Source organism: Meleagris gallopavo, chromosome 22 (assembly GCF_905368555.1).
Source record: "Meleagris gallopavo chromosome 22, MGAL_WU_HG_1.1, whole genome shotgun sequence".
NCBI lineage: Eukaryota > Metazoa > Chordata > Aves > Galliformes > Phasianidae > Meleagris > Meleagris gallopavo.
The window spans coordinates 1,937,011-1,954,866 of NC_139425.1; the positions used below are offsets into that span (position 1 = coordinate 1,937,011).

A 17,856-nucleotide genomic window follows, 5' to 3' on the forward strand; every position below is an offset into this window, starting at 1 on the left:
GCTGCACGGAGGCCATTCTGGGTGCACTCACTGCAAGCTGCTCCAGCTGGCCCTGCTTTGAGTCCAGGGCCTGGACTAGCTTTTCTCTGTCTTCCATTGCAGATAGGCTGCATGAGGCACAGATTCCTTCCAGGATTGTTCCTGAGTTAATTTCACAGAATCACAGAATCGTTGGGGTTGAAGGGACCTGTAGAGATCATCATTTCTTCATGTCCCAGGATGAAATTTGATGGTGTAAAGATATCTAATAGGACCATAATGTAGTTAAGGTGCTCCTCCTTGCTGTCGCTGTTTCTCTTAAAATGTTCTGGTTTGGTTGAAATTGACCTGTAAAGCACCCATCTTGGAGGGTGGTTGCCTGTGCACAAATATGCCAAGACATACCAAAGGTGTTTGACAAATCCTATGCAGAACTACAGAGAATGGGGAGAGTTGTGAAGTTTGGAAAATTGCGTTTTGTAGGCCTGGTCCTACCCAGATGTGGGCCAGGATCAGAGGTATAGAAGACATACCTGGCATGCTGCTATTCAAAGCGTGAGAGGTCTTTATTGTTGATGGCATACCGAATTGCTTGTTCTCTCCAAATAGGAATGACTGTTCCCCATTGTTCCGTGACTGGCGAGGCGGAGGGATTTCACGAATCCGCACCTCCAGAAAAGGGAAACAGGGTCCCCAAAATAATTAAAAACAGTGGCAACGATCTGAGGAGAAACAAACTAATTTCCTAAATGTGGTATCAGAATGCAAGATAACACACTGTAACACAATATGAAATATAATGAGAGGGAGCGTCCGAAAGGTGGGTAGGCATTACGATAAGGCTGAGGTGAGATGCACAATCCGGTTGAGCAGCAGGGAGGAGAGCCTGATGAAGAAGGGAAGCATCAGGTGACCTTGCCAGGGTTATATCTCCTCTCTGACCGCATAGCCCCCTCGACTACGTAGTTCTTCTTCTATTCCGGACAGGTACCCGGCACTGGAGCATTAAGACTCTAACTCCCATTGCGCTCCATGATGTGGAATAAATACCGATAACCAAAAGTCATAAAACCACGACACTGATGTGCTCCTGCCATTGTTGGAGAAGCTGAAACTTTACTGCTACCTCCTATAGGAAAGGAGGCTGGACAAGCTGACGTGAAAATAAACACATATACTTCTGTCCGCTAAATGGAGACAATGCTTCTTGAAATGAAAGCTTCTTTGAAGGCCAAGTGCGGGGCCCTGCACTTTGGCCACAACAAGCCCATGCAGCGTAATAGGCTTGGGGACGAGTGGCTGGATGAGTGTGAAGAGGAAAGGGACCTGGGGGTGTCGGTTGACGCTCGGCTGAGCATGAGCCAGCAGTGTGCCCAGGTGGCCGTTAGGGCCAACGGCATCCCGGCCTGCATTTCAAATAGTGTGGCCAGCAGGAGCAGGGAGGTGATCATCCCCTGTACTCAGCACCTCGAGTAATGTGTTCAGTGTTGGGCCCCTCACTACAGGAAAGACATTGAGGCCCTGGAACGTATCCAGAGAAGGGCAGCAAAACTGGTGAGGGGTCTGGAGCACAGGCCTCATGAGGAGCGGCTGAGGGAGCTGGGACCGTTTAGTCTGGAGAGGAGGAGGCTGAGAGGAGACCTCATTGCACTCTACAACTTCCTGAAGGGAGGTTGTGATGAGGAGGGGTTTGGCCTCTTCTCTCCGGCCACAAACAGGACCCGAGGAAATGGCCACAAGTTGTACCAGAGGAGGCTGAGGTTAGGCACGAGGAAAAGCTTTTTCTCTCAGGGAGTGGTCAGGCACTGGAATGGCTGCCCAGGGCGGTGGTGGAGTCGCCATCCCTGGCAGTGTTCAAGAGGCATCTGGATGAGGAGCTACAAGATAGGTTTTAGTGCTTGTGGTAGCAATAGTAGTGGGAGGACGGTTGGACTAGATGATCTTGCAGGTTGTTACCAACCTTGTGATTCTCTGATACTATGATATTTGGCCGTTCCATGCTCTGATACACTAGCAGACTTCAGAGGCTCAGGGGGCTCCTGAAGCTGTCCTCTGGCAATCAGATTCCCCAGCACCTGTGATGTGCTGGCAGGCAAAGATGGAAGAGAGAAGAGTTTGGCTGTCAGTAATTTTTATTTATTCATCTATCTATCTATTTATTTATTTCTTTCTTTATTTTGCAGGAGGTTGAAAGGAACTTTCCCCTTTGGATGGACATGCGTAGGAGACTGTCTTTCATAGTAGATGACACAGTGACTGAGGCATGAGCAGGATGGGTGGAGGGCTTTAGGTGGTCCAGTAGTTCCCTTGAAGTGCTCACAGCACTAGGCTATAGGCATGCATGAAATAACGAAAGATTTTTTTCTGACCATCTTGTAGAAAACGCAGTGAATTAGGTTGCGTGCAGTTAATGTGGAGGTCAGTGCATAATCATGTCCTTCAGGAGACACTTCCAGAGTATTTCAGAGTCCTTCTTTGCTGATGATAGGTTACAGAACACCAATAATGTTCTGTTTCTCAAGTCTGAAGAACAAAAGTGTGTTGCGGCTAACAAACGCAAACAGTGAATCGTATGATCAGAGGCATAGAAAGGCTGAGGTTAGCAGAGACCTCTAGATTCTGGGCTGGGAGGAGGTGCCCTGAGCTCCTCAGGCCTGGGCAGCACAGCCTTGACACGCGCCCCTGGGCGCCGAGCTCCTGTCTGGGCAGGGCAATTGGGACATGCTGGAGGAACGGGCAGACTGCAGGCCCGTGGAGGGGAAGGAGCCGGAGGTGCTCCCCAGCTTCTGCTCTGTTTGGGTTTCCCACGTGGGTGTGGAAGAGGTGCAATCCAGGGACTTCTGAAGGTCTTCTGGCATGCCAGGAGCACCTCGCCCAGAGCCACACCGGATGGGTGGCAGGAGATGAGGTGAGCTTTGGAGGTCCTTAGAGGGACGGCTCTCCTTGCCACCTCTTGGGCAGGGCTCTTTGACAGCAGGCCTCCCAGAGCTCAGCTGTAGCCCACGCGCTGCCTGAGCCTTAGAGCTCTGCTCTGATACGGAGCCCACCGTCCCAGATGCCGGGGTGTTGGCATCCAACATTGCTCATTCTCTACAATTTTCTTTGCTTTTAAAACTACTTCAGTGACAATGGATTTGGCACACTCAAGCAGCAGTTCTTCTTGCTCCTCCTCCTGCACTTTGGAGACAGCCTTTTCAATGCTCTCCTTTACAGTGCAGTGACTCAGATGAGAGACGTCAGAGTGTTTGGCATTGGTTGGATCATGGGCAGCTTTTCTCTCTGCCTTGTTGCCAGGCTCTGCTCTTCTGATGAGCATCATCCTTCCGTCTGTCCGGCTCTGCCATGACAGAGGCACCTGGGATGGCTGTGGCTGCCTCTGAGAGAAATGGTTGTTGGGAAGTTTGATGGTTTCAGAATATTCAGCACCAAACTCCTGCTCAGAATGAGAAGCTACAATGGACCGCAACGTGTTGCAGACACTTCCAGCGGCTTCTAGTTTGATTTCGTGAGGGGAAGCCTGCGAGGATGCTTTGTCAGAGGCTTCTCTTGCTCTTGTTTTCCTGTTTTGAAAGTTATGGCAGTAATGGACTGCTCCCACAGCCTGGCTGCTGGCCTTGGCTCAGGTGCACTGGCTGTGCTGGATGCAAATGAATGCTACTTCCAAACTTCCTTCAGTATTCTCCCTGCAGCATCCCACGCCATCAATGCAATTTCCTGCTCGTGATTGAAACGTGGCATCTTTGAAGGCTCTGCTCTTTTGGCACTCGTGAGCACGTTTTGACTGCTCTTTTGGGGAGCCCTCCTTGAGGAGCAGACAGGACGATCCAGTGCCTTCCACTTCCCTGTTCCTTCTCTCAACACCGTCCCAGTCACCTCTTGAAGAATGTCGGCTTGTTTTTCAGACATCGCTCTGAATTCGTAATGTCCAGGGAACTGTGTTTTTGTTTTTGAGGCAGCAACAGTGTGGATGCTTCTGTGGAGTTTGGAGCCTTCCCTGCCCAGCTCAGGTTTGGGCAACTTCTCAGGCAGCATCATTGCACGTCCCGTGCTCAGTGAGTCTCCCTGAGGTTTGTGCTGCATGAAAGCCACATTCCTTCTTCTGCGTTGGCCAGACTGGAGATTATGGCATGAAGGAGCAGGGCCAGCTGGTCTGTGAGGCTGCATGGGGCTGGCTTTCTTACCCACAATGTAATCCCCAGGACCAGGCGGGAGCTCGTCAGTGTCTGTCATTGGTCTGTGGGCAGATTTCTTCAAGTTGGATATCTTTTGAAGAAACATGTCCTGGAAGGGAACAGCAGGTTTAGGCTCGGTCTTGTCTCAGAAAGTGCCTCCAACCCTGCATGCTGATGCTTTATGCCGACGAGGTCCAGCACTGCGACACTGAACATGAGGAGCTTAAAAAGGAACCAATATACTCCAAGGAACATAATGAACATAATGGTCCTCAGTCCTCTATATAATGCTCTTAAGATGAAGTAAAGATGCATAGTTGCCCGCATTCCTCACCAATAGTTGTCATGGGGTTATCCCTAGATATAAGCCCGTGACACGGGGGCACAGGCCCCGGGAAAAAGAAAAAAAAAGGGGTACCCACGGCTTGCCGTGCGACCGTGCCGGCCCCGGGCTGCGTGCTCTGGGACAGGGGGAAGGGCAGAGAGCTAGCAGATAGTTTTAACAAAGAGAAAACACAACGGCAGCGATCTGAGGAGGAGCGGTAATTTACTGAATTTAACCCAGTCAAACAAAACGAGACAGACAAGAGTATCCAAAGTACGTGTCAGACAACGATAGTGCGAGGGAAGCACGTGCTTTTCTTCTCGGTGAGCTGGGACGGCTGAGCCGGGGCCAGAGCGAAAGGCAGACACTTCAGGTCCTCTCCAGAGCTCCATCCCACTGCTTCTGAGTGCCAAAGTCCTCCGAGGATGCCGCCCCTCCCCTCCCATCAGACACACAAAATGCCCATAAAAGGCAGCAAACGGGACCAGAACATAAACTCTTTAACTCCCACTGGTCGACACAATGCTCTGATGCGGAATACTGCCAAGAATAAAAATCACCAAACCACAACAGTGGGCCAGGAGCAGAGGTATAGAAGACATACCTGGCATGCTGCTATTCAAAGCGTGAGAGGTCTTTACTGTGGATGGGACACCAAAATGCTTGTTTTCTGCAAATAGGAATGACTGTTCCCAACTGGAAATGCCACAGGTAAATCTCACTACCCTGTTGTCAACACGTGTCATCCATCTGACGTCCTCCTGCTGTAACTGGAGAAGCAGAAACTTAACTGCTGCCTCCTATAAGAAAAGACTGGACTGGACAAGCTAACGTGAAAATAACCACATATACTTCCGTCAGCTAACTGAAGACAATGCTTCTTGAAATTTGGCAGTCCCACGCTCTGGTAAACCATCAGGCTGAAGGGGCTCAGGGGGCTCCTGAAGCTGTCCTCTGCAATCAGATTCCCCAGCACCTGCGATGTGCTGGCAGGCGAAGAAGGAACAACAGAGAACAGATTGGCTGTCAGGAATTTTTTTTTCTTTCTTTCTTTATGTATTTATGTTGCAGTAGGTTAAAAGGAATTTTCCCCTTTTTTGGGGCAGGGGTATGAGTTTTTTGTTAAGAGTAAAAGACCCGGTGATTGGGGGATGAGCGGGGGGGGTGGAGGGGTTTTGGGGGTCCGGAATTTCCAAAGGGTTTGGGCCTTTGGCGCAGCTCACCCCCTAAAATTTTTTTTGCTTTTAAAAATGCATTGGTGACAAGGGTTTTGGGACCCCTAAGAAGCATTTTTTCTTGCTCCTCCTCCTTCCCTTTGGGGACAGCATTTTCTTTTCTCTCCTTTAAAATTCGGGGACTCAGCGGGAAAATGTCAGCGGGGCTTGGCATTGGTTGGGTCACGGGGAGCTTTTTTCCCTGCCTTTTTGCCAGGGTCTTTTGTTTTGATGAGCCTCGTCCCGCCCTCCTGCTCTGCCCTGACAGGGGCACCGGGGGTGGCTGGGGGTGCCTTTTAGAGAGAGGGTTTTTGGGAAGTTTTAAGGTTTCAAAAATTTTAGCAACAAACTTTTTTTTGGGGGGGGAACCCGCAAAGGACTGCAAAGTGTTGCAGACGCTTCCAGAAGCTTCTCGAGTGGCTCTAAGGGAAACCCGCGAAGAATTTTTTTCAAAGGTTTCCATTGGGGGGAAGGGTTTCCCACTTCCCAAAAATCTTTGTTTTATGCTGAGGGGGGGCCCCCTTAAAGCACTGGCAGGGGGACCCCGCGCCTTTTCCCCCCCCAAATCTTCTTTTTTAAGTGCCTCTTGAAGACTCTGCTTTTCCCCGTGCTTTTCAGACACAGCTCTGAACTCACGATCTCTGTGGGGTTGGGGCTTCCTTCTTGGGGCATTTTTAAAAGGGTTTTTTGCAGGGAGCTTGGCACCCTTGGTGCTTCCCCCAAGTTTAGGCAAATTTACAGGTGACTTCACTGCACCCCCCATGCTCTTTAAAACTGCCAAAAAGGCTTCCTGAAAAAAACCCCCTTTCACCCTTTTATTCTGACCAGAATGACGAGTTTTTCTCGGAGGAGGGCCAGCTGGTTTGTGAGGGGGCCGGGGACTCCCTTTCCCCTCCACAACCACGGCCACCGCAGGGGCTGAGCGCAAACAAGATTTCTCCATTTCCTTTTTTTGTCCCTGGGCAGATTTCTTTGAACCGGGGATTTTTTGACCAAAATTTTCCCGGAAGGGAAAAGTGGATTTTGGCCGGGTTTTTTCTCAAAAATTTTTTCCCCCCCTGCGGGGTGATGATCTACACCGATGAGGGCCAGCATCTGCTTTACCCCTGCAGTGAGGGCAGAAGAGAAAAGCTCCCTCAGTGCTCTGTTTGCAAGCAAGCAACATTCCCCGCCCTCGCATCCCCGCGTGCTGTTATAAATAACCCCCCGGGAGGGTTGTCCTTTCCCTGCCGCGGGGAAAACTAACCCAGCCCTCACCTTTTCTGCATTCCCCATCTCAGACCCCCCAAAAAAACCCCCGGCCCTCGGTGCCATGCCCCGGACACGTGCCTACCAACCCCGGGTTTTTCCTCCCCCTTTTTGCCTCTTTTTTTTCTCCCGCTCCAGTTTTAGCCCGGTCAGGTATTTCCTGTACTCTTTTAACCCTTTCAGAGTGCAGAAAACCCCCAGAGGGACAAGGGGAGATTACCCCCAAGAACTGTTGTGGCCGTTACCCACACAGCCTTCCAGAAATGTTCAGGCCCCCAGCAGCAGGGGAGCTGCCCCCCCCCACCCTTCCCTCCCCCGCCGGGGGGACGCTGCCTCCCCCCTCCTTCCCGGGGCCAAGGGGACTCCCCACTGGGGTGCCGGGCCCCCCCCCGGCTGTCGGGAAACCCCTGCAGGGGAGCCCCGTGCTGGTCAGGCCTCACCCAAACCCCCTTTGCCATCCTCGGTGAAAAGGCCCCTGTTCTTCGGGTTTTGCAGGTTGTCTTTGCGGTTGGGGGAGTCCTGCAGATATGGGTCATGCAGGGTGTTTTTTTCTGCGGCCCGATGGCGACAGTTTGGATCTCCCCGATCAAAATAAGGAGAAGGCTGGGGAAGCTGGAAGAGAGGGGTTGCAGAGTGTAAAGGGGAAAAGGAGGGGCAAAAGGACAAAGATGCTTCAAAGCTGCTCACGCACACAGGCTGGCCTTTTTCCCCCCCCACGGGAGGAGGAGCATGCTGTGTTTTTTTCCCAAACAGACACATCTGGGTTTTTCTAAGACCTCCAAGAGGGAGGGCAGGAAAAGGTTGCACCCTCCGGGAATGATCTGGTCTCCACATTTCGGGCTGTCCCAAAGGGCCCCCCAAGGCACTCCCAGCAGCGGCAGGGGGGGCCCCAGCCTCCTGTTTGTCTGGTGCCAGTTTTGGTGATGGCCCCCTTGCTGGCAACCTCATCCGATTGGGGACCCCAGTTTTTTAAAACTCCCCTGACCACGGGGCACTGCTGTTGGAAACCCCTCGTTTGTCCCCCTGCTGTGGAGCCGGGGGTTTCCCTTTTTTCCCCCACGCGGTGGGAAAAAAGGGCCGCATTTCCCACTGTCGGGCAGGCCCCACAAGGTCTCCATGGGATGAGGGAAACCCCCGGAAAAAAGGGGCCCTTTTGACCCTTTCCTCCTCCTCTCCCCTTTTCCCCCAGCTTTGCCCTCCAAAAGAAAGGCTTGGTCCCAAGGTGCACGGGGTTTTTGCCCCCGAGGGGGAGGCCCAGCAGCCCGCTCCCTCCTGCCCCAACTTTCTTCCCTCCGGGTCGGAGCTAGAAAGAAAAAGAAAAAAACTCTCTTGCCCCCCTGGGGACCCCAGCCCCCTCTCCAGCCCCACCCCCTTTCCCTTTGGCAGCCCCCTTCCCACTTCTTAGCCCTTTTTTGGGATGTGCAGAGAGACGCGATTCCCTGCAAGCCTTCTCCTGCCCCCGCATGAGAAGATGCCCCTCACCCCCCAGAGAGCATCTCCGGCCCCAGAGCAGTCCCACATAGCCCCGGTTGCTCCCCCCAGCCCTCTCTGAGGCCCCGGTGCTCACCTTTCCGCTCCTCCCCGCTATGCTCAAAATTGCATCTGGATTTCGAAATCCAGCAGTGCCACAGCGCTCCATGGCCCCTTGCAGGAACTTAAAGAGATCGGCCCCCTTCCGCTGCCACCTCTCCCCCCAGCAGCAGCGAATGGGGGCCCCCCAGCCGCAGTCCCAGCCTGCGGTTTTATGTCACGTTCACCCCCTGTTGAAACACAATGCCGTCACAGGGGCCCCGCGCCGCCCCCCGGGAACCCTGAAAATGAATGGAGGCCTTTTGGGGGGCACTCACTGAAAAACCCCCCAGGGGGCCCCGCTTTTAGTCCAGGGCCGGGGCTAGCTTTTCTCTGTTTTCCTTTTCAGATGGGCTGCATGACCCACAGATTCCTTCCGGGGTTTTTCCTGAGTTAATTTTACAGAATCACAAACTTGTGGGGGTTTAAGGGGCCTGTAGAGATCATCATTTCTTCATGCCCCCGGTTAAAATTTGATGGTGTAAAGATAACAAAAAGGGCCATAATGTATTTAAGGTGCTCCCCCTTGCTGTCGCTGTTTTTTTTAAAAGTTTTTGGTTTGGTTAAAATTTGCCCGAAAAGCACCCATTTTGGGGGGGGGTTGCCTGTGAACAAATATCCCAAGACATCCCAAAGGTTTTTGACAAACCCAAAGCAGAACTACAGAGAAGGGGGAGAGTTGTGAATTTTGGGAAATTGCGTTTTGTGGGCCTGGTCCTCCCCAGATGGGGGCCCGGATAAGGGGGATAGAAGACATACCTGGCATGCTCCTATTCAAAGCGTAAGGGGTTTTTATTTTTGAGGAAAACCAAAATTTTTGTTCTCCCCCAAAATGGTTTACTTTTCCCCATTTTTCCATGACTGGGGAGGCGGGGGGATTTCACGAATCCCCCCCCCCAAAAAAGGGAAAAACGGCCCCCAAAATAATTAAAAAAAATGGAAACGATCTGAGGGGAAAAAAATTAATTTTTTAAATGTGGTATCAAAATGCAAGATAACACACTGAAACACAATATAAAAAATAATGAGAGGGAGCGCCCGAAAGGTGGGAAGGGATTACGATAAGGCTGAGGTGAGATGCACAACCCGGTTGGGCAGCGGGGGGGAGAGCCTGATGAAAAAGGGAGGGAAAAGGTCCCTTTTCCCGGGTTATATCTCCTCCCCGACCGCATAACCCCCTCGACTACGTAGTTCTTTTTCTTTTCCGGGCAGGGACCCGGCACTGGGGTTTTAAAACTCTAACTCCCTTTGCGTTCCCTGATGTGGAATAAAAACCGATAACCAAAATTTTTAAAACCACCACACTGATGTGCTCCTCCCCTTGTTGGAAAAACTAAAAATTTACTTCTGCCCCCTATAGGAAAGGAGGCGGGACAAGCTGACGTGAAAAAAAAAACTTTTACTTCCGTCAGCTAAATGGAGAAAAAACTTCTTGAAATGAAAGCTTTTTTAAGGGCCAAATGGGGGGCCCTGCATTTTGGCCACAAAAACCCCCCGAAGCGTAATGGGTTTGGGGGCGAGTGGCTGGATGAGTGTAAAGGGGAAAGGGGGCCGGGGGTGTGGGTTGACGCTCCCCTGAGCATGAGCCAGCAGTGTGCCCAGGGGCCCTTTGGGGCCAAGGGAACCCCGGGCCGCATTTCAAATAGTGTGGCCAGCAGGAGCAGGGAGGTGATCACCCCCTGTACTCAGCCCCCCGAGTAATGTGTTCAGTTTTGGGCCCCTCACAAGGGGAAAAACATTGGGGCCCTGGAACGTGCCCCGGGAAGGGGAGAAAAACTGGTGAGGGGTCTGGAGAAAGGGCCTCATGGGGAGCGGCTGGGGGAGTTTGGCCCCTTTATTTCGGAGAGGAGGGGGGTAAAGGGAAACCTCATTGCACTCTAAAATTTCCAAAAGGGGGGTTGTGATGGGGGGGGGTTTGGCCCCTTTTCCCGGGGGAAAAACGGGACCCGGGGAAAAGGCCAAAAGTTGTACCAGAGGGGGCTGAGGTTGGGCCCGGAAAAAAACTTTTTCTCTCAGGGGGGTTTCAGGCACGGGAAAGGCTCCCCCGGGCGGGGGTGGGGCCGCCACCCCCGGCAGTGTTCAAGGGGCATCTGGATGGGGGGCTACAAAATAGGTTTTGGTGCTTGGGGTAGCAATGGTAGTGGGGGGACGGTTGGACTAGATGATCTTGCGGGTTTTTCCCAACCTTGTTATTTTCTGATACTTTAAATTTGGCCCTTCCATGCTCTGATACACTAGCAGATTTTAGGGGGTCGGGGGGGTCCTGAAGCTGCCTTTTGGGGAACAGATTCCCCAGCACCTGTGATTTTCTGGCGGGGAAAGATGGAAAAGAGAAGATTTTGGGTGTCAGTAATTTCCTAGAAGAGAAAATTGTGATAATCCCGCCAAAATGACAATTATTTTTTTTATAATTACTTTTTTTTTTATTCATCTATCTATCAATTTATTTATTTCTTTCTTTATTTTGCAGGGGGTTTAAAGGAATTTTCCCCTTTGGGGGCCCATGCGTAGGGGCCTTTTTTTAAAAGTAGATGACAAAGTGACTGAGGGATGAGCAGGATGGGTGGGGGGGTTTAGGGGGTCCAGTAGTTCCCTTGAAGTGCTCACAGCACTAGGCTATAGGCATGCATGAAATAAAAAAAGATTTTTTTCTGACCATCTTTTAAAAAACGCAGTAAATTTGGTTGTTTTCAGTTAATGTGGGGGTCAGTGATTTTTCATGTCCTTCAGGAAAAAATTCCCGAGTTTTTTAGAGTCCTTTTTTGCTGAAAAAAGGTTACAAAAAACCAAAAATGTTCTGTTTCTAAAATCTGAAAAAAAAAAGTGTGTTGGGGCTAAAAAACGCAAACAGTGAATCGTATGATCAGAGGGATAAAAAGGGTGGGGGTTGCAGAGACCCCTAGATTCGGGGGTGGGAGGAGGGGCCCCGAGCTCCTCGGGCCGGGGGAGCACACCCTTTTAACGCGCCCCTGGGCCCCCCCATCCTTTTTGGGCAGGGCAATTGGGACATGCTGGAGGAGGGGGGAGACTGCAGGCCCGTGGAGGGGAAGGAGCCGGAGGTGCTCCCCAGCTTTTGCTTTTTTTGGGTTTCCCCCTTGGGTGGGGAAGAGGTGAAAACCGGGGACTTCTGAAGGTCTTCTGGCATGCCAGGAGCCCCTCGCCCGGAGCCCCCCCGGATGGGTGGCGGAAAATGGGGGGACCTTTGGAGGCCCTTAGAGGGACGGTTCCCCTTGCCACCTTTTGGGCAGGGCTTTTTTACAGCGGGCCCCCCGGGGCTCAGCTGTAGCCCCCGCCCTGCCTGAGCCTTAGGGGTCCCCTTTTAAAAGGGGCCCACCGTCCCAGATCCCGGGGTTTTGGCATCCAACATTGCTCCTTCTCTAAAATTTTCTTTGCTTTAAAAACTACTTCAGTGACAAGGGTTTTGGCCCACCCAACCGGCAGTTCTTCTTGCTCCCCCTCCTGCATTTTGGAAACAGCCTTTTCTATGTTCCCCTTTTTCGTGCAGTGACTCAGATGAGAGACGTAAGGGGGTTTGGTTTGGGGTTTATCATGGGCAGTTTTTCTCTCTCCCTTGTTCCCAGGCTCTGTTCTTCTGATGAGAAACACCCTTCCCTCCCCCGGGGGTTGCCATGACAGAGGCACCTGGGGGGGCTGGGGCTGCCTCTGAGAGAAAGGGTTTTTGGGAAGTTTGATGGTTTTAGAATATTCACCCCCAAACCCCTGCTCAGAATGAGAAGTTTCAATGGCCCGCAACGTTTTGCAGACACTTCCACCGGCTTCTATTTTTTTTTCGTGAGGGGAAGCCGGGGAGGATGTTTTGTCAGGGGGTTCCCTTGCTCTTTTTTTCCTGTTTTTAAAGTTATGGCAGAAATGAACTGCTCCCACCCCCGGGCTGCTGGCCTTGGCTCAGGTGCACGGGGTGTGCTGGATGCAAAAAAAAACTACTTCCAAACTTCCTTCAGTATTCTCCCTGCAGCACCCCCCCCCTTTAAAGAAATTTCCTGCTCGTGATTGAAAGGGGGGATCTTTAAAGGGTCTGCTTTTTTTGGAATCGGGAGCACGTTTTGACTGCTCTTTTGGGGAGCCCCCTTTTGGGGGCAGACGGGACGACCCCGTCCTTTCCCCTTCCCTTTTCCCCTTTTCAACACCGCCAGTCACCTCTTGAAGAATTTTGGGTTGTTTTTCAGACATCGCTCTAAATTTGTAATGTCCAGGGGGCTGTGTTTTTTTTTTTGAGGCAGCAACAGTGTGGATGCTTCTGTGGAGTTTGGGGCCTTCCCCCCCCAGCTCGGGTTTGGGCAACTTCTCAGGCAGCTTCATTGCACGTCCCGTGCTCAGAGAGTCTCCCTGAGGTTTGTGCTGCAAAAAAGCCACTTTCCCTTTTCTGCTTTGGCCAGCCTGGAGTTTATGGCATGAAGGAGCAGGGCCAGCTGGTCGGTGAGGCTGCATGGGGGGGGTTTTTTCCCCCAAAAAGAAAACCCCGGGACCAGGGGGGGGCTCGTCAGTGTCTGTCATTGGTCTGTGGGCAAATTTCTTCAATTTGGATATCTTTTGAAGAAACATTTCCTGGAAGGGAACAGCGGGTTTGGGGTCGGTCTTGTCTCAGAAAGGGCCCCCAACCCGGCACGCTGATGCTTTTTTTGGACGAGGTCCAGCACTGGGACTTTGAACACTAGGAGCTTAAAAAGGAACCCTTATACCCCAAGGAAAATAAGGGGCCTCAGTCCTCTATATAATGCTTTAAAAAATAAGTAAAGATGCATAGTTGCCCGCATTCCTCCCCAATATTTGCCAGGGGGTTTCCCCCAGATATAACCCGGGGGCAGGGGGGCACGGGCCCCGGGAAAAAAAAAAAAAAAAGGGGCCCCCCGGCTTTCCGTGCGCCCGGGCCGGCCCCGGGCTGCGTGCTCGGGGAAAGGGGGAAGGGCCGAGAGCTAGCAGATAGTTTTAACAAAGAGAAAAAAAAACGGCAGCGATCTGAGGGGGAGGGGAAATTTACTAAATTTAACCCCGTCAAAAAAAACGAGACAGACAAGAGAAACCAAAGTACGTGTCAGACAACGATAGTGCAAGGGGGGCACGTGCTTTTTTTTTCGGTGAGCGGGGGCGGTAAACCCGGGGCCAGAGCAAAAGGCGGAAATTCCAGGTCCTCCCCAAAGCCCCATCCCACTGCTTCTGAGTCCCAAAATCCCCCGAGGATGCCGCCCCCCCCCCCCCCTCAGACACACAAAATCCCCCTAAAAGGCAGCAAACGGGCCCCGAACAAAAACTTTTTAACTCCCCCTGGTCGACACAAAGCTCTAATGCGGAAAACTGCCAAGAAAAAAAATCCCCAAACCAAAAAAGGGGGCCCCGGGGAGGGGTATAGAAGACATACCTGGGATGCTGCTATTAAAAAGGTGAGAGGTCTTTACTGTGGATGGGCCCCCAAAAAGCTTTTTTTCTCCAAAAAGGAATGACTTTTCCCCAAGGGAAAGGCCAAAGGTAAATCTCACTACCCTGTTTTTAACACGTGTCACCCCTCTGACGTCCTCCTGCTGTAACTGGAGAAGCAAAAAATTAACTGCTGCCCCCTATAAGAAAAGACGGGCCTGGAAAATTTAAAGTGAAAATAACCACATATATTTCCGTCAGCAAAATGAAGACAATGCTTCTTAAAATTTGGCAGTCCCACGCTCTGGTAAACCATCAGGGGGAAGGGGGTCAGGGGGTTCCAAAACCTGTCCTCTGCAATTTTTTTTCCCCGCCCCCCGGTTGTGCTGGCAGGCGAAAAAGGAACAACAGAGAACAGATTGGCTGTCGGGAATTTTTATTTCTTTCTTTCTTTATTTTTTTTTTTTGCAGTAGGTTGAAAGGAATTTTCCCCTTTGTTGGGGCATGCGTATGAGATTTTTTTTAAGAGTAAATGACAGGGGGGCCGAGGCATAAGCAGGGGGGGTGGAGGGGTTTAGGTGGTGGGGAAATTCCAAAGGGTTAGGGCCTTTGGTGAAGCTCATCCCCTAAACGTTTTTTTTCTCAAAAACCTGCATTGGTGAAAAGGGGTTTGGCACGCCTAAAAAGCAGTTTTTCTTGCTCCTCCTCCTTCACTTTGGAGAAAGCATTTTCAATGCTCTCCTTTACAATGGGGGGACTCAGCTGGAAAATGTGGGCAGAGCTTAAAAATTGTTGGATCAGGGGGATTTTTTCCCTCTGCCTTGTTCCCGGGCTCTCCTCTTCTGATGAGCCCCGGCCCGCCCCCCTGCTCTGTTTTTACAGAGGCCCCGGGGGTGGCTGGGGGTGCCTCTGTGAGAGAGGGTTTTTGGGAAACTTGAAGGTTTCAGAATATTTTGAAACAAATTTTTTCTCAGAGTGGGAAACTGCAAAGGACTGCAACGTGTTGCAAACGCTTCCAGTAGCTTCTCGAGGGGGTCAAAGGGAAACCTGCGAAACCCCTTTGTCAGAGGCTTCCCTTCCGGGGAAGGGTTTCCCCCTTCCTAACAATCTTTTTCTGATGCTGAGGGAGGGCCTCCTTAAAACACAGGCAGGGGGAACCAGCCCCTTCACCCCCCCCAACCCTTCTTTTTTAAATGCCTCTTGAAGACTCTCCTTTTCCCTGTGCTGTTCAGACACAGCTCTGAACTCACGATCTCGGGGGAATTTTGGTTTCCTTCTTGAGGCATTTTCAGAAAGGGTATTTGCAGGGAGGTTGGCACCCTTGCTCCCCGCCCCAAGTTTGGGAAATTTTACAGGGGATTTTACTGCACGCCCCATGCTTTTTAAACCTCCCAAAAGGGGTTCCGGAAAAAAAACCACTTTCCCCCTTTTATTCTGACCAGACTGACGGGTGTTGCTCGGGGGGGGCCCAGTTGGTTTGTGAGGCTGGGGTGGTTGGCCTTTCTCCCCCCCAACCACGTCCCCAGCAGTGGCTGAGCGGGGGCAAGATTTCTCCATGCCCCTTTTTAGCCCCTTGGGAAATTTCTTTAAACCCGGCATCTTCTCCCAAAGTTTTTTGGGGAAGGGAAAAGGGGTTTTGGGCCCGGTCTTTTCTCAAAATTTTTTTGCCTCCCTGCAGGCAAATGATCTACCCCCATGAGGGCCCGCATCTGCTTCACCCCTGCAGTGAGGGCAGAAAAGAAGAGCTGCCCCAGTGCTCTGTTTGCAAGAAAGCAAAATTCCCAGCCCTCGCATGCCAGCGTGCTGTGAAAAATCAGCCCCAGGCGGGGTTGTCCTTTCCATCCCGCGGGGAAAAATACCCAAACCCCCACCTTTTCTGCATTCCCCACCTCTGATCCATAAAATAAAGCCCGTGCCCTCGGTGCCATGCCACGGACACGTGCCTAACAACACCAGGTTTTGCCTACCTCTTTTTGCCTCTTTATTTTATCCCTCTCCAGCTTCAGCCTGGTCAGGTACTGCCTGTACTCGATGAACTCTTTCAGAGTGCAGACAACCTACAGAGAGACAAGGGCAGATGACTCCCAAGAACTGTTGTGGCAGTTACCCACACAGCCATCCAGAAATGTGCAGGCCCCCAGCAGCAGGGGAGCTGCTCCTCTCCCCCCTTCCCTCCCCAGCCGTGGGGACGCTGCCTCCTCCCTCCTTCCCAGGGCCAAGGGGACTTCACACTGGGGTGCCAGCCCCCTCCCCGGCCGTCTGGAAACCCCTGCAGAGGAGACCTGTGCTGGTCAGGCCTCATCCAAACCTACTTTGCCATCCTCGGTGACAAGGCCCCTGTTCTTCAGGTTCTGCAGGTTGTCTTTGCGGTTGTGGTAGTCCTGCAGATATGGGTCATGCAGGCTGTTGTATTCTGCGCGCAGATGGAGACAGTATGGAACTCCCAGATCAAAATAAGGAGACGGCGGGTGAAGCTGGAAGAAATGTGTTGCAGATTGTGAATGGAGAAGGAAGAGAGCAGCAAAGAGACAAAGATGCTTCACAGCTGCTCATGCACACAGGCTGGCCTCTTGCACGCCCAGCTGGAGGAGGAGCATGCTGTGTGCATTTCCCAAACAGACACATCTGGGTTTTTCTAAGAGCTCCAAGAGGGAGAGCAGGAGAAGGTTGCACTCCTCCAGAATGATGTGGTCTCCACATTTCTGGCTGTGCCAGATGGCATCCCAATGCAATGCCAGCAGCTGCAGGCAGGGCCCCAGCCTCCAGCTTGTCTGGTGCCAGATATGGTGATGGCCCTAGTGCTGGCAGACTCATCCGATTGGAGAGCCCAGCTTTCTGAAACTCTCCTGACCACTGGGCACTGCTGTTGGCAAGCCCTCGCTTGTCTCCCTGCTGTGGAGCCGGGAGTGTCCCTTCATTCCCCCACGCGGTCGGAGAAAAGGGCCGCAGTTCCCACTGTCGAGCAGGCCCCACAAGGTCTCCATGGCATGATGGCAACCCCAGAAAAAAAGAGGCCCTTTTGACCCTTTCCCCCTCCTCTAACCTTTCCCCCCAGCTTTGTCCTCCAAAAGACAGGTTTGGTGCCAGGCTGCACAGGGATTTTGACCCCCAGTGGGAGGTCCAGCAGCCCGAAACCTCCTGCTCCAACTTTCCGCCCTCCGGGTCGGAGCTAGAAAGACAAAGACAAAGACTCTCTTGCGCACTCGGGCACCCCAGTCCCCTCTCCAGCCCCACCTCCATTCCCTTTGGCAGCTCCCTTCCCACTTCTTAGCCCAACTTTGGGATGTGCAGAGAGACGCGATTCCCTGCAAGCCTTCTCCTGCGCCAGCATAAGAAGATGCCCCTCAGCCTCCAGAGAGCATCTCCGGCCCCAGAGCAGTCCCACATAGCCCGGGCCGCTGCACTCAGCCCTCTCTGAGGAAATGGTGCTCCCCTTTCCGCTCCTCTCCGCTATGCTCAGAATTGCATCTGGATTTCGGAATCCAGCAGTGCCACGGCCCTCCATGGCTCCTTGCGGGAACTTTCAGAGATCTGCGACCTTCCGCTGCCCCCTCTCGCTCCAGCAGCAGCGAACTGAGGGCACCCAGCCGGAGTCCCAGCCTGCAGCTTTATGTCACGTTCACCCCCGGTTGCATAACAATGCCGTCCAAGTGTCCCCGCGCCCCCCCCCGGCAACCCTGCAGCTGCATGGAGGCCATTCTGGGTGCACTCACTGAAAGCTCCTCCAGCTGCCCCTGCTTTGAGTCCAGGGCCTGGACTAGCTTTTCTCTGTCTTCCATTGCAGATAGGCTGCATGAGGCACAGTTTCCTTCCAGGAATGTTCCTGAGTTAATTTAACAGAATCACAGAATCGTTGGGGTTAAAGGGACCTGTAGAGATCATCATTTTTTTATGTCCCAGGAAGAAATTTGATGGTGTAAAGATATTTAATAGGACCATAATTTAGTTAAGGTGCTCCCCCCTCCTGTCGCTGTTT

General features: G+C 52.2%; 1 protein-coding gene and 1 pseudogene across 1 annotated transcript in view; both read right to left on the bottom strand.

The window, feature by feature from the left end:
• Positions 1-17,385, bottom strand: part of LOC109364871 (uncharacterized) — a 44,209-nt gene extending 26,824 nt beyond the window's left edge. Inside the window, exons 1-7 of the mRNA XM_085241835.1 lie at positions 17,316-17,385; positions 16,924-17,051; positions 16,193-16,354; positions 15,848-15,937; positions 8,118-8,241; positions 7,390-7,552; positions 7,046-7,134 (exon numbers count right to left, since the gene is read on the bottom strand). Coding sequence (XP_085097961.1) covers positions 7,046-7,134; positions 7,390-7,552; positions 8,118-8,241; positions 15,848-15,937; positions 16,193-16,354; positions 16,924-17,051; positions 17,316-17,385 — 826 coding nt within the window. The remainder of the gene's footprint in view (positions 1-7,045; positions 7,135-7,389; positions 7,553-8,117; positions 8,242-15,847; positions 15,938-16,192; positions 16,355-16,923; positions 17,052-17,315) is intronic.
• Positions 2,628-3,885, bottom strand: LOC146542908 (uncharacterized; annotated as a pseudogene).
• Positions 17,386-17,856: the final 471 nt, after the last annotated feature.